The following is a 16,367-nucleotide window of genomic DNA, read 5'->3' on the forward strand; positions in this document are numbered from 1 at the left end:
TGACACATAACACAGTTTTGAAGACCAATCCTGCCAACAAAGCTACCTGCCAAATGATAAAAGCTACACCAAACTCCAGATTATTGCCTACAAGCTTAAGACTTTGATCAAAATAATATCATCAAGTGAAGTAACTTCAAAGAGTGCAAGAGCTACTTGGGTGGGAATCCTTGTCTAAAATAAAAGCAAAGTTTATTTTGACAAACACCCCTTAGAATTTGCTGGTAACTCTCCAATGGACTTGAAAGAAGCTGATGAATGCTGGGGAAAGAGGGTTGCAAAATGATGTAGCTGGGGTGGGAGGTGAGATGTAAACCATCTGCTAAGAAAATGATTATCTAAAATGAGCAGGATTCCAGGGATAAAGGGTGAAAAAAAACCTTCTACTAAACATCTACAGCTTTCAGTACTGTGGGGAAAAAAAATCTCAGACTGAATCTTATAAGTAATCTGCAGAGAAAGGTCTGAAACCAGCTTTCCTTTGGAGTAAAGATTACACACAGGGAACAACACCCTGCAGTAAGTGATTTTGAGTTTTGAAAACTCTTATACCAATTTCGCTGAGTTAATCCACATCAAACTGTTATGAAAGCCCATTACAACTGCTACATGGCCAACCACATTGGGGGAAGGCCAGAAGGGTGCTTTCATTTTATTTCTTTGCAAGCACCATCTCACTCTGAAGGAATACTTTGATACCACATACGAGAACTCAAAATCTTGGGTGAATGAATCTCCACGTTCTTATGCACCTTGAAGGCAGAGATTCAAACTTGGGAGTGTAATTGACCCCATGCCAGTCTACACAGGCACACACTATTGTCACTTCTCTTGAAAATAACATCCACACCAGACCTATAGTCTGTGAAGGTTTTTTCCTCCCAGTGGTCAGCAGCAGACACTTAAAAGAAAGAAAAGGAAGGTTCAAGCAAGTATAATGTGACTTTTTCCCAGTCATACCTTTCAGTTTCTGATAATCATTCATTAATGATTTACTGAACCAAAAATACCTAGCTTATTGTATGGGTCACCAGGAGTTTACTAGAATTTTTCCTCTAACATGTTCAGCTCTGTTAAATTTTTCACCTGCACTCAGAGCAGCATGACAAGAAGTCAGCACAAACAAAGGCAAAAACTGATCTACAGCACAAATGTTATGAAAACAAGGAAAACTTACCAGTCTGATGTTAGGCAATGAAACAAACAGAATAATTCATATATCCCTGAAGAACTGTGTAAACAGAGCAAATAATTAATGAAATTTATTACTTATGGCTTGATTGGAGCCTGGAGCCAGACCCTGCAAATAAAGCTCCCCTCTATTAGTAAAATAGGAAAGGTAACTTTTTATGAACAGCTAAACAGTAAAAAAGAAAAAACCCACCACAAAACAACATCCCAACAACAAATCAAGAGGATTTCTTTAAACGAGTCAACATGTATAGATCAGAACTAGGAAATGCCTCAACCTGAGCAGGTCTGTACAGAATCACTGAATGATGTACGTCAGAAGGGGCCTCTGGAGGTCTTTAATCAACCTTGCCCAGTAGTGCTTTGAAACCCTAAAGACAGAGCCTCTACTGCCTTTCCACTGTTCTACCACTCTGAGTATGAAAATACTTCATATTCATCTGTAATGTGAGTTGGACACACTACTTCTCACCTTTTTGCTGTGCACCTCTGGGAAAAGCCTGGTTCTGTCTTCTCTAAACTCAGATCAAGATAGATGAATATAATAGATATTGTGGCCTTCCAGTATCTGAGGGGGGCCTACAAGAAGGCTGGGGAAGGACTTCTGAGGATCTCAGGTAGTGATAGGACTAGGGGGAATGGAATGAAGCTGGAGGTGGGGAGATTCAGGCTGGACGTGAGTTCTTCACCATGAGACTGGTGAAGCCCTGGAATGGGTTGTCCAGGGAGGTGGTTGAGGCCCCGTGCCTGGAGGTGTTTAAGACCAGGCTGGATGAGGCTCTGGCCAGCCTGATGTAGTGTGGGGTGTCCCTGCCCATGGCAGGGGGGTTGGAACTAGATGATCCTTGTGGTCCCTTCCAACCCTGACTGATACTATGAAGAACAAAATATGACACCCCCAGAGCCAGTCTAAACAAACCCAGCTCTCACCACATGACCTGTGCTCCAACCCTCTTATCTCAGCAACCCTATGATAAACTCAATCCAGCTCAACCCTGCACACATTACTCCAGATGTGGTCCCATAAATGATGAACAGAGGGGCTGAAATGCTTTCCTTGGTCTGCTGAAGGCTCTTCTTATCACATTCCTTAATTGCTGTAAGGGTGCATTGCTGACTCAGGACCAACTTGTTCACATCCAGCATCTGAGTAAGGGGATTAACATAAGCAATGTAACAACAAGTAGTTCACAGAGCATTTAGAAGATGTCTCTATTGCTGGAGCATCAACAGATAATGTCTACTCATTGCTAGGTTGACTTATTTTCATCACCTCAAAATGCAAATGTCTGGGATCTTATAGTGCATGGAAAAGGCGGGGGGAATTAAAAACAAACAAACAAAACCCCAACAAAACAACCCAAAAGAAATAGAAGTGGAGGTAGAAATTGTTTTAAGAAGACGGTAAGAGACAGCAACTCAAGTATAAGGATGTTATGAGCGACAAAATCACAGCCACTACTTACTCTGCAAAGCTAAAAGGTGTGCCTGTCACACAAGAGAAGCATCTTAAATAATTTCTTCAAAGAACAAAAAGGTAGATCTAGTCTGCCACCAGATCCACTTCAAGGGAACCCACATGAGAACAAGCTGCAGTAATTCCGGACTGGCTACAACAAACTGCAACTGAACTGCAATGTTACCAAAATGAGGCAAATTGTTCAAGAAAATCCATGGACAGAAAGACAAAGACAACTCCCATATTATGGAAGGACCCCTGGAACAAAGGCCAAATTCCAGGACACACTCTCCACCAATTCTTTCACTTACTCTAGGTCACATATGCTTTTCCTGATATCATCATATCAGCATCTGTTCCATTTTAGCTAATTCATATAAAACGAAAAAGTTTCCAGCCAGCTGCAAATCGTTCTTGGCGAACTTTCAGAATAAAGGGAATAGCATCCTGGTAACAGCTTGTACCTCTCAATAGTCAAAGAAAATCCAAACTAGACAGGGGCAACCCCAAAACTGACACCCTGTAATTAAGTGTCTGATTGCCCAGCCCAGGTCAGGGATTTATTTTCTCTGGTGAGAAGATGGTATTTTACCAGGAAGCTGTCTACAAGGAGTGTCTGCCAACCTCTAGCTGTTCACAAGGGGTTTAACTGTTTAACCTTCCCAACAGGACACTAATGCACGATGAGACCAGCAGCTACCTCACAGTGACAAACAGAATTAGGACCAGATTATTCCATGTTAGATGGTATAGACATTTAAATTGTTGTGGTTTTTCTATTAATCCTGCATCACATGAACCTATAATCAGTATATAAATGTTCTGGTGCTATTGTTATTTTTCCCTATTGCTTTAAAAAGATGATGCTTGAAACAATGCCTTTTTTTTTTTTCTTTTTGGAGGATGGTATAGCAAGCAATATTTCTTATAAAATTGCAGCTGTCCAACAGTTTGAGCCTGTCCTTTTTAAAATGAAACAGCCAGAACAAATGGCGGTGGCAAGCTCAACGTAAAGAGGTCATCGATTATTAAAATCTCCTTACTATAAATCGTGGATGTTGCTTGTCAGCTTGGTGTGTGACTGTGGAATGAGTAAGTAGGTAAAATTCCACTAAGGCTATAGTTTGCTCGATCATTCTGCTGTGCAAAAATAGAAATAAAAGCTCTCCCCATCCTTTCACTCCTTAGTACCAAAACATTCATATGCACATTAAGAAAAAAACTGCAGTGCTGCAATGGTTGCTGATCCAGTTCCTTTCTTTCCTGAGTCTGCCCTGATGCTACTTAGGAATTTGCCTACTCAAGAAATGCAATAAAACAGAAAAAAAGACGGCTTCATTCTGCTTCGGTGATCTATATCTAAGGAAAGCACATAAATTTTCCAATGAAATCCATAAATGAAAGACGAGGCCAAGCCCTACCTATATATCTTCAAAGTTAGAGAGACAAAGAGGTGCCAGCTCCGTGCCCTCTGAAAGCACGAAATCTCCTCCGCACTTACCTAAGCAATTTTCACAAGATTAACAGATGTAAAGATGATCTAGTTAGCCCATGCCTTGAAGGGGTTTAGGCTGGCTAGAAACCTGCTGAGAAGCCACATTTTAGGAGCTCGCAATGCTACCCGATAGTGAAGCGTGAGGAAGGGATGAGGACAAGTGAAAGCAACTTCCCTCCACCTTCGACGTGGAGGGGAGAAAGGGAAACTCATCCTTCAGACTAAGTCGTTTTCCTCTTTTTAAGCTGATGCCACAACAATCTTATGGGAAGATACAAAATGGAATGTTGAGAAAACACTATGCAAATTTTTATAGGTCTAGATACCACCATTTACATAGGTTTTTAATTTTAGGGGTTTTTTTAATGTAACACAGTCCTGCCCGTCTCTAACACTTCCAGTGCCGTTTCCATTGAAATGCTTCCTCTTACCGGCAGCAACATATCATTTTATCAGGATGCCAGGAGATCATTTCCACACAATGCCAGCAGATGTAATTTTCTGAGATGCACACACAGTTCATCATTTAGATACTAGATGACAAGGTGATCGCAGGGTGACTCTGTAATGCAAGTTTGCCGTTTGGTATTTTGAATTCTCAAATGATAAAAAAAAGAGTTATCAAATATAAATATCTTTAAGAAAAAAAGTAACAAAAGTGCTACATATGATCAAGGAAAACAATTCCATTAGTTTCTGCTACTTAAAGTAGGTTTGCTTTACAAATATTACCACATCCATTATTAGTATGGCTTCCAATTATTAATTAAATTGCTCGTAGCAGTATAGCTTTCTCACGTCTTAACAAGGACAGAGTAAAGAGAACACAAAATATTCACACCCCATTTCTCAGGTAAGAGATCCTCCTGCCTTTAAACAAACAAACAAAAAGCTTGTGTTTAGGAGAATATTTCTGCTACGATGGTTATCTAGCAAAGGTCAGATGCAAAAGTTCTCCGATAACCTTTCAGGCTAGTCAGGACAATGGCATTAGTTGCACAGATGTGGAAAAATCCACTCTTACCCATTTTATGACCTTTATAACCTTCCTGGAAAGCATTGCTTTTGAAAGTGGCAAAGTGGAGAGGGGAGTAGGGTGGGGAGAGAAAAGGCGAGAGGAAGAATAAAAGGTGGAATTGTTAATGACGGATCAACAGAGTCTAAACCTCTTCTGAGCAGGCACTGCTAGCCATGCCAAAAAATGAATAGTGGTTTTGAGAAGTGGACTGGTGTCCATTAGACATTCAGCTCATTTTTCATAGGATCCCAGGCTAGGCTTCAATTATGGTCCCAGAGGCAGAAGGCAGTACTTATCCACTAAGCCACGCAGCTTGTGAGAGCAGAGGATGTCTGTGTTGAATATGTGAACATCAACCGAAACTATGTGAATGTGTTTCCAATGGACATTCTCAGCACAGCACCCAAAAGTAGATCAAGTCACTGTATGACCAGTGAGGCACGGCTTATTGCAGCTGGAAATCATTTATTCCCACGCTGAGGTGGGGTTTCTAGTGTTCTTTTTACTCTCTGTTGAAACTTCCAATCTGGTGTCCATCGACCCTGTGCCACTACCTCAGCTTGCATCCTTTCAGTCTCAGAGAAGGAAAAGCGTACAGACTACTTATTTTTTTTTCCTTTTTTTTTTTTTAAACACAATCTCTAAGGGTATCCAAGATTTTAAGTGTAGCATAAGACTTGTAATTGAGGGCTGTCTAAAATACCTGGAAGCACTTTGAATGCTAAGACAGAGCAGCAAGATTTTTCTAGCCACTGGGGCTGGGAGAGGGAGGTTGATTGGTTGATTGATTATTTATTGGGAATTAATACTGAGAGAGTATACGCAAAGGCTGAGGGCACCATGCCATCTTCACAGAACAAGACCCTAACAGCTAACTGACGTACAAGAAACTGCAAAGTTATACTGTAAGAACACATATTAAGGACTGAGGAAAGTCTGCTAAGGTGCTACGTCTAAAACTAAGTTACTTCTTGCTTTGACCCTCCCCTTTCTTTGTATCAGTCGTCGTCTAGAGCCTCTGTCTTGATCTCGTTGGCTCCTTGCCGGGCCAGTGCCAAGATGGTGTGGTTTACCGCCGCCATTTCCACGGCTAATGAAATGGGGTCTTGATGGTCACTATGGCTAGTGCTGTCATCCTGTGCATGTGGAAAGGAGAAGAGAGAAGCATTGTTACTCCACGAGTAGAAAGCCAGCGGATAAAATTCGTGTGTAAAGTCATGGACTAGGGGCAGCGAATTGCAAGGGTAGAATGTGACAGGAGTTTACAAAATCGATGCAGGACTCATTTCCCTCACTGTGCAGACAAAGGTAAGCAAGGCAAGGAGTGGCATACCCCATTTTTGAGAGAGAAATTTGAAGGGGGAGGGATATTCTGAGGAAAACATTAAATTATAAAGATAAAAGTGATACACAAGGTGTGTCAGGAAACCAAACTCAGATAGGAATCTTTATGCACTGCACACATTCATGCTACGCTTACGGTTTGAATATATAGCTCTGGTCATCCCATTTAAAGAAAACACAATAGAACTAGTAAAGGTAGAGAGAATGGCAATCCAAGGGAAGAGAGGCATGGGGTGACTTCCTTACAAGGAGAGGAGGCTAAATAGTCTCAGGTTCTTCAGCTTGGAAAGAAATGGCTGATGGCTGATGGGTAAATGTTTATTACAAATTAGTAGATAGAGAACAAATGTGCATGGCTTCTCATGATCTAATAAGCAAGGGCACTCTCTGGAATGATGAGATAATATATCCCACAGCAGCAACGGGAAGCACTGCTTTAGTCATCTTAGTTCAGTTGTTGGAATCACTCATTTTTAGATCAACCAAAAGTAAAAATGGCTTTAAATGGAGCGGTTAAACAAGCTCAGGGAAAATTACTTTACTAGGAAGAATGAAAAATGAAAGTGGATACACTGCCTGGCTCAGGAAGTTGCTGAAAATTACTGACTTCCAGAAGCTGGAAGCTACTAAAAAAAATTAAAAAAGCATTCTATAATTGTCTTACTCTTCAAAAATACTTCTTCCTTAAATACTACTATTGACCTCATTTAGAAACAGGATGCAAACCTAGGCTAACCCTTAGGTCTGAGGCTGGCAGCATCCTGTGAAGACACTGAATTCACACAGGTATAAGGAAAAAATGCTGAAAACCTCCTGGATTGTTAAGCAAACCAGTGCAATGGTCTTGGGGGGCTGCCTTCTACAGGTGTGTAATGACTGTCTAGTAGAAGACCTAAAGGTCTGGCAATTCTAGCCTAAATTTTATAATGAATTGTGCATGTTTCTCAGCCAGGAAGAGGGCATGGTTCTCAATGAGCAGAACCAGCAATACCCAAATTGTAATTCCAGCTGTCAAATAGATTCTTCTGGAGCTCTGAGCAAAAAAAGAAGTGGTGTTTTTCCTCTCTTTAAAATGGGGTACTAATAGTTACCACACCATGATCTCCCAATTACTTTTAATTATTACTATTTACAGAAAGGAAATTATAAGCAGTCATCATTCTTCCAACAGCCTTTAAGTGATGAACTTGTGAAATTAAAAATGTAAAATGTGTATTATGCATTTTTTAAATTGACAGGTTGCTGAGGGGGGACAGAAAAGCCAGGATTTGGTCAAATCCTGAGGTCATTTAAAGGAATACATTAATTTACAACAACTGTCAGACAAATATTGTGATGTGCACACACCGAAGGCCTCTGTCACCTCTACCATGGTAAGAAATACAGAGTCCTGACTTCTGGAGTTCTAAACACTTCATTACTATTTAGATGAACTTTGTGTTTTGAAGTTTACTAGGGTATAAAAGTGTTGCTGTGGCCAACAGAATTTGTGGGTTTAACAGCGAAGGGATGTTAAATGGTCATCAGGAGAGCTCGCCATTTAATCCGCTTGGCTGCTAATGCCTAATTACACTTCACAGAAGAGCCCAGATACAGTACTGAGAAATGTAACTTCTCAGGACTCTAAACAAAGATCTTTCAATTTTAGTAACCAATTTATTTCTCTTTTCAAAGTACTCTGGATAACACACAGAAGAAGAACATCTTTGGGGAATCTCAGTAACACTTCATCTCAGTATTTGGGTCCTGTATCTGACTGACAAGGAATTATCTGTGCTTGGCAGCGGTTTCAAGATATTTTATAACAGTCACACAGCAGCCTCTCGTCACAGAGACCTAGAGAGGTTGGTTCCACCAAATCTGCTGGTGATGACCTATAAAAAGGGCTGTAATACCCATCAGAAGCAGAGTGGCTGGGAATGCCTCTGCCAGGTATTTGTTGTATTGGGCCACAGCCAAGTATGCTAGGGACTCATTCCAGGACTCTCAGTTGCTGTTACATTCCACCATCAGCCCTTATAGAGGGAGACCTACCTACTGATCCCAAATGAGACAATTAAAAGTGATCTGCCCACCCCAGCTGTTGGGGTGTAGCACAGAACACAGCTCATATCAAAAACTAGACCAAGTCAGTGAACTGGTGCCAAGCTCACACAGCACTGGGTGAGTATGGCCAACCCTGACACCTGAATTAAAATTGGGAAGGGAATGCAATACCTGTCAGGAAGGTGTGTGAAGGAAGGGTCACCAACTTTAGGGTAGGTGAGGGCTCAGAGTGCGGGAAGGGGTATTCTTTTGCTAGAGAATTTAAAAAAGAAGTTGCTGTCAAGGGTTTAAAAACAACCAAGAAAAATAGAGAATAGGCAAGAGTTAAAATGAAAAAAAAAAAAAAACCAACAAAAAAAAAAGAGAGACAAGTAATATGACAACAATCCAAATAGTGGCACATTGTTGCAGAACAATATGGAACAGGTATGGGGCCAAATAAACTTCATTTTATCAATTCCCCCCCCCACCCTTCACGCTTTGTCTGTCAGTGTGTCAGGGATGGATCCTGAGATGCTCCTGAAAGGTACTGAACAAAGAGCTCAGCACCTTTTACAGAAGGATGCTCAGTATCCTGCTGGGGAGGTTGACAAAAGGGAGTATCAGGAGTACAGGGCAGGTACTTACTGCTGTACTTGTCTGAGTGCCAGATAAGCAACTCGCATTATAGCACAGGCTATAATGGAGACATTTCTTACAGAGAGAAATCACAGGTGCAAGAGGAACACACATGCCTGGTCTTGCAATGAAGCATGCTGGTGCCTGATATATAGGAGCAACTGTTAAAGACCCAGGCATCTGTTCTGGAAGGTGGATAACTAGAACTGTGCCGGGGCTAAGGAGAGTTCAAGTTATGCATGGTGCACTGGGTGAGTTAACACTCTCCTAACATTTATCATACGTTGCGTGTGGCGTGAATGGTGTAACTTGCTTGTTTGGAGCTGATCCTCCTGTCTTCTTCTACCTTCTCTGCTTCTCTGCCTCCCTCTGAACATCTTCCCTCCTCCTCCCCATTGCGTACTTGCCAAGTGTCCTGTTGTATGACAACAAATTCACGTGGGTGAATACTGGTTGCTCAACACATTCAAACAGGGGAGATGTGCTCTTCCACTTTGTCCATTACAATGACATAAAAGCAAAAGAGACATCTGATTTGGAAGAGTTTGAGGACCTCTTCACACGTTGCATAACTCTCCCTTTTTGGGCCACGCAGCTCGGTCACGTTGCTCACCTGCTCTGAGTAGTCATTGCCATCAACGTCGTCACTGTTGGAGTGACCTCCCGGACTCTGTACATCTATTCCATGGCTCTCCAGGATTGCTGCTTCTTCGAAAAAAGCAAATGGATCCCTAATTTATCTGATGCATTGGAGTAATTAAAAGTAACTTTTTCTTTTTTTCAAGAAGTCAGAGTAACTGGAAGAGCAGTTACTGCTTAGCAGCTACTGGAAATTTTGCATGCATCACAGAAGTTTGCTGATTCCTGGTCACTAATGTGAGTTTACCCTCCTTAGAACATTTCATGCTTATCCATATTACAAACTCTACCTCTTACAAGTTCAGAGCCATTTCTAATTGCCTTATGATCAGCCACTCACATAAAGAACATGCTGGGCAAACTCAGAAGTGACTTTTGTTTTATCCTGAACATCAAGAAAAATTATTGCTTTGTTCCAGCCACTTGTCACTGTGCAACCCCTTGGAAAGCTGTAAGGTTACAACAGGTCTAACCACAATAAGCAGCTGGCTTGCAGAACCTCTCTGGTCCTAGCAGCTGTACCTGAGATGTAAAACTACTCATCTGGACGCTTAGATCCCTGTGGGGTCTTAGGGATGGCAGTAAGAAAGACATCCCCAGGCTTTAGCTGAGAAAGCAAGCACATTTTAGTGGAGCACAGACACAGAGAAACTTACAACCAGATAAAAGCTCTTCACAACAACCACTTTTCATTTAAACAGCATGCTAAGGTCATCAACCTGCAAACATCACAACTTCCCTTACTTCTGATGCAGGTATTTTGAGGTTTTATTTCAGATTTTAATTTGGATACCCAAAGGAATCTAAGCATAGGGGAAAAATTATTCTCCTTCTGCCAACAAAGTTCTGACTTTGTTTTTTAATCTTCCAGTAAAACTTTGCAACTGCCTCATTTTTCCTGCACTGATGATGGAATTTCTTAACTTAAACTCCTACCCATATTTCAGAAAAGCAAGAGAACAGCAAGAGACTAATGAAAAAAAATGCTCCACATTTCTATTAAGAATGTCAGAAGCTTGAGTATTTTCATTAACACAATCTCACATAATTTCCATCTCTCCTGACCAAGTGTGGGTACTAAACCTTGAAAGCAGGCTCTCTGATACATTACCGATATTGGCTCTTCTCTTGATTTCCTTTCTCCTGTTGGCAAACCAATTGTACACTTTCAGGGAGGTAACTCGCTCCAAATCTGATAACTTTTTTCCTACGAAAGTAGCAGAGAGACAAAAAAAGACCCAAACAGCAGTTACCCACTGTGTTCCAGAGGTAGGCAAAAGACCCCTACATATGTGATAAGCCCCTGAAACACAGAGCACTGAAAAAAAGAGAATAAAGTGAATTTCATGTGAATCAAAGCACTGTGCCCAGATGCTATGGTAATAGATGCCAAGTGCCCCTCTAAAAACAAAGTAGTTTTTCTTATTATTTTTGCTTTTTTTAAAATCTGGAATTTCTTTGCAGCTTCAATCAACTAAATCCAGAGCCATGGGAGCATAGAAGGCTGTTTTTCTGGTTCAAGCACAAAAGTGAGATTGAAAAAATCTCAGAGTCAATTCACAGCCCTGCCACAAGTTGCATACCCTTGGGCTAGATCTCTTGCTATGTGTCACATGGATATAGTTCAATGACGTGTTTTCTTCAGCAGCAAAATGAATGAAGGGATTTTGTGACAGCCTCTACAATCTGCTTTCCTTCCTCTCCACCACCAGCTGCTATCATGCTCCTGCAGCACTAATCACACCCTCCCAACCGTGCCAGGACACTTGTGCTCTTTTGGGAGAAGGAGGGGATGTTGGAAACGAGATCACTGGAGTTTTACACTTAATCCAGCAAATAAAATCCCAGCAACCCGCAGCCAGCTAAAGAAGACAACCCCTTCTCCTGATCACCAGTATATGAGGGAAGACTGGAGGGATTCAGCATTACAGGGATGTCATGGAAAACTCTTCAGCTAGCCTTGACCTTGTTCAGTGTAGCTCTATCCTCAGTTCTCTGCAGGCTACATGAGGATGAGACTGCCCTGATTCAGACTGTTTCTCCAAGTTTATTTATTCAGCATATGAAACATTCATGTAATTGCAGCAATCTGCAAACTTAAGCAAGTAAGGAGAGGAGAGATAAATGGAAGAAAGAAAAATCTGGAAACAGACAGCCACAATGCTTTGCATCAGTGTCACTTGCAGGACTTTAACAACAAAGTGTTCAAGGAGTGTGTTCCAAGCTGCTAAAGCAACCGGCTGCACAGCCAGGAATAAAATCCTAACCTCCTCAGTGCTCTACCTGTTAGATCATTCTGCTTCCACAATGAAAAGCCAAGAAGCAACACATAGAAGTTGTAATAAGGAAAATTTTGACTAGGTATTGAGAAAAAGTATTTTGCTGTGAGAGTGCTCCATGTTGTAGAAGAGGGGCCCAGAGGTGGGAAACCCCCTGGTTTTAGAGATACTCAAAGCTGTATGAGGTAAAGCCCTGAGCGATCTGATCTAAGCTGCTCCTGCCTGAACAGACAACCTCCAGAGGTCACTTTCAGCCAAAATTGATCTATGATTTTGTGCTATCCCAATGTTCAGGCGTCATGCCTTAGATTTCTTTTGCAGTAATTTTTATTCTGCTTATGTAAAAGCTAAATATATCCAAAACACAAGTTCTGCAAACTATATAAATGTTTGGTTAGCAAAACTAGGCAAAAGCATGTGTGTCCATTAATACTATAAGGAATGCTCATGCTCCTCTCCCATGCAGGACCTCTCCAGGAACATGGTAAGTGCAACTGATTGACCCAAATATAAGGTCCTCCATTAACACATATTCTACTATGACACTCCAGTCTAGAAGTTGTGAAAAAACCTGAAAGACAGGAAACCTCTGCTCCTTACTTCTTTGAGGATCTGCTGAATGATGTGCAGCAAGCCTTGCTCTGACTCTATCTGTATAAAGCAACCAGTAAAACCCACTTCTATGGAGCATCATAAAATTCTCAGATCACTACTGGGTGCTTGTGTAAGTACTTTGAAAGATCTGAATGCAAATAATTAAAACCTTTCAGAGATGTTCAGTTTCTTAGAAATGCCACTTACAAAGCTGTAAGATGCACAACTTGAACTTTGTATTTCAAATGGGGGGAATTTACGTTTCACACATTAGCATTCAGGTTTGAAAATTGTATTGACTGTTACATTCACACATGGATGTCAGCTCTGAACACCATGAGCTGTAGAATGCTCAAGAAGCAGCCTACTACTAGTTGAGAGCACTACATTTGCTAGTAGCCATAAAACAAGATGTGCTGAATTTGGCAGGTGTTGGAATCTGATTGAAGTTGCCTTTGGAAAGGACACCATGATCAACTCCTCACCTGGCTTTTGTATAACTGCATTACAGGCGTTGGCAATTTCTTCTCTCTTTGCCTCATCTGGATATTGATTCTCATTGAAGTAACTGCAAGGGAGAAGGAAGAAAGAAAAATTGTTTTTTTCAGATATTAGAGCATGAAGACTCCAAAGAAGCTTCACTAAAAGGTGATAACTGCTCATTTATGCATCACTGTAACAGAGCTACCACAGTAATTTTATGTAAACCTGTATGTGCATAAGGTAATATGAACTTGCATTCACATTGAGTGGATAAAACCTCCCAAATGCCTCAGATAAATGAACATTATCTCTGCATTTGCAGTGTCACCTCAGCATTTGGAATATTGTACTAGGAGACACAACAAAGTAGGCAATGCCATGAACATCAGAGTTAAGACTATTAACTGAAGCATCACATCAGAAAACATCATAGGCCATGGCTCTGCCTTTTTTCATTAGCATGTACTTATTTTTCTCCCAGCTTAGGTAGTATCCTATTAATGAAGAAGCTGTTCAGTATTTATCTTGATTCCCGGGTTAATATGTACACACATATATGCATACTTGTATATATTACACATGACCACACACACCAACATTGCATACTTTGGTCAGATATGGTTTGAAGACTGTCTAGGCAAAATTACACAGGAATAAAGTAAGATTTCTGGAGTCAGATTACTACAAGGACATTGAGGTGCTGGAGTGCATCCAGAGAAGGGCAATGAACCTGGTGAAGGGTGCAGTGTACAAATCTTACAAAGAGATGATGAAGGAACTGGGATTGTTTAGCCTCGAGAAAAGAAGCCTCAGGGCAGACCTTTTTGCCTTCTACAAGTGCCTGAAGGGAAGTTGGAGCGAGGTTGGTGTTGGTCTCTCCTCCCAAGTAGAAGCTTACAGGACAAGAGGAAACAGTCTCAAGTTGCAGCAGCAGAGCGGTTTAGGATGGCTATGAAGAATTTCTTTACTGAAAGGGTTGTCACACCCTGAGAACAGGCTGGCCAGGGCAGTGGTGGAATCACCATCCCTGGAGGTTTCTAAAAGATGCATCGGCATGGTGCTGAGGCACAAGGTTTAGCAGCAGACTTGGGTAGTGTTAGGTAACAATTCGACTTGATGATCTTCAAGGCCTTTTCCAGCCTAAACAATTCTATGGTTCTGTGATTAGTGGTTTGGCTGTTTTGTAAATCACAATTTTGAAAAAATTAAACCTTCCTCAGAACAACACACTGAGTACAGCATATTTTACAGTATCTTTTTCCTGGGCATGTGTGATTTTATTGTACTTTATATGCGGTAAACAACCCATAGGAGTTAAAAAGTGCTTCACAAATTTTAATGAACTGATTTACATTCTACAGAGCTTATCAGATATGCATTAAACCCAACAAAAAGTCCTGTTTACTTCAATGGACTCTGATAAGCATGCCATAAGCAGGGACTACTACATTTTTTTCCCCTGTAAATTGTCTGTAATATATAATCCTAGGAATTCTTTGATTAACTCTGATCAGCAGCAGGTTCAGCTGTTGGATAGCTGCTCTGCATTTGAAAGTAAGATATTTCCTTTAATTGTAGATGATTTGGTAGTCAGTGATATAGGCATATTTAGGCAATTGTTATTCTCCACGGTCCTATTCCTTCTCCAGTGGAGCAGCCCTAGCACAGTTACTTCCTATGGAAACCTGGATTCTGTTCCATACAGCAACCGTTTCTGTCCAATATTAACGGCGCAGATGCAGATCTCACTATTTCACTCCTTGTGTATTTCAGTTCACTGTAAATACAGATTTTTATAAACTCAGTTTGAATTCTAGGTACTACTTCTTCATTCCACTGTTTACAGTGTTACTTACAGTTGCAGCTATACCTGCAAAAAGTCCTAATTAGAAGTTGCTGTTCATTGACTAAGAGAAACCACACACTGGCATAGCTAGTTGCATTGTTAATGTATTTCCACTTGATTTCCTAGCTTAGAGAGCAAATGAAACCACAGAAATAGCTCCATCTTCACTAAATGGAGGGTAGGCTGTATCTATGCTACTGATTTGGGCTTTGAAGCAATCACATCTACATGTAAACATCCACTTCTTTCCTGGACTTCAGAGTTGCTCTTAGGAAGTAAACCCAGGGAGCGACCATAACAGCAATTCCCAACCCAAATAATTCTGTGATCCTACTCTGAAAAAACAGCCAAGATTTTGTCAATAGATTAGAAGAAGGACACTTGGTCATACTTACTTTCTGGGAGGTTTCAAGTATGTAACAACTCCGGCACTGCCAGCAGCTGCAAGTGACTATAGCTTAATTTATCACCCTCCCAGCAATACACTTGGTCTCTGAGCATGATATTTTAAAAAGTATGTTCTTTCCCCTTCCAGATACATCACACCCTTTCTGTTATTATAGCCCTTGAAGTGATATGTGTGTCTATCTTAACTTGCAAATTTCTGTTCAGAGGGGTCATGATCTGTACAAAGGGTTTTTTTTTTCCCTCCTGAAAATGGAGAGTGTTGCAAGCATACCAGAAAATGCTTTTTCTGGTAGTTACTGAGGGAAGCAGAAGCTCAGGATCCCAGACCAACTGCTTTATGACAGGGTCTCAGTTCTTTCACCTACAAAACAGAGCACTCCACTATCTGCCCAGAACCAAGAAATACCTCCTGTTTTAACTGCCATGACATAAAGGAACATCAAGACATCACACCTGAAAAGAGCTGTACTGTTATTTACATTAATATATGATATGACCTAATCAGGAACTAAAATCAACACAGCAAATTTTGGTAGCTGTAACAGTTATTTTACAGACTCCCTTTGCAGAACAGTATTTTCTTTACAGATACTTATCAAAAGTCAAGAAGAAACATCATGCCAGAACTCCCCCCAAAAAATCATAAACCCTGATATATCTCCAAGGTGATATACTGAAATCAGAAGATGAAACCCTGATCTCATGTGATATTAAGGATCTACATCACCTGTGGTCACAAAACTGCTAGACAATGCCTAACTTCATGGAAGATGTGACAGAAGATGGAAAATTAGGAAATGGTACATACCTGAACCAGCCAGTCTTACCTTGATGCAAGAAACTTAGATATCAATTAATAAAGAAATGACAACACAAGAGCCAGCAGCGACGCTTCGCTTGACACCTAACTAAACATTGTCTTTCTGGCAAGCCACTGACTGCTGTAC

At 40.9% G+C, this 16,367-nt stretch overlaps 1 protein-coding gene across 17 annotated transcripts in view; it reads right to left on the bottom strand.

The window, feature by feature from the left end:
- Nucleotides 1-3,416: 3,416 nt before the first annotated feature.
- HMBOX1 (homeobox containing 1) overlaps nt 3,417-16,367 on the bottom strand; it is a 128,280-nt gene continuing 115,329 nt past the window's right edge. For 5 of the 17 annotated variants that reach the window (XM_054179742.1, XM_054179741.1, XM_054179733.1 and 2 more), the window contains exons 7-11: nt 13,169-13,251; nt 10,922-11,017; nt 9,785-9,879; nt 9,455-9,586; nt 3,417-6,299 (exon numbers count right to left, since the gene is read on the bottom strand). In XM_054179742.1, coding sequence (XP_054035717.1) covers nt 6,162-6,299; nt 9,455-9,586; nt 9,785-9,879; nt 10,922-11,017; nt 13,169-13,251 — 544 coding nt within the window. In that variant the 3' untranslated portion in view covers nt 3,417-6,161. Of the gene's footprint in view, nt 6,300-8,724; nt 8,806-9,443; nt 9,587-9,784; nt 9,880-10,921; nt 11,018-13,168; nt 13,252-16,367 lie in introns of all 17 variants that reach the window. The other 12 variants (XM_054179750.1, XM_054179745.1, XM_054179737.1 and 9 more) reach the window with 12 other exon arrangements.

The sequence above is a fragment of the Dryobates pubescens genome, chromosome 3, assembly GCF_014839835.1.
Source record: "Dryobates pubescens isolate bDryPub1 chromosome 3, bDryPub1.pri, whole genome shotgun sequence".
Taxonomy (NCBI): domain Eukaryota; kingdom Metazoa; phylum Chordata; class Aves; order Piciformes; family Picidae; genus Dryobates; species Dryobates pubescens.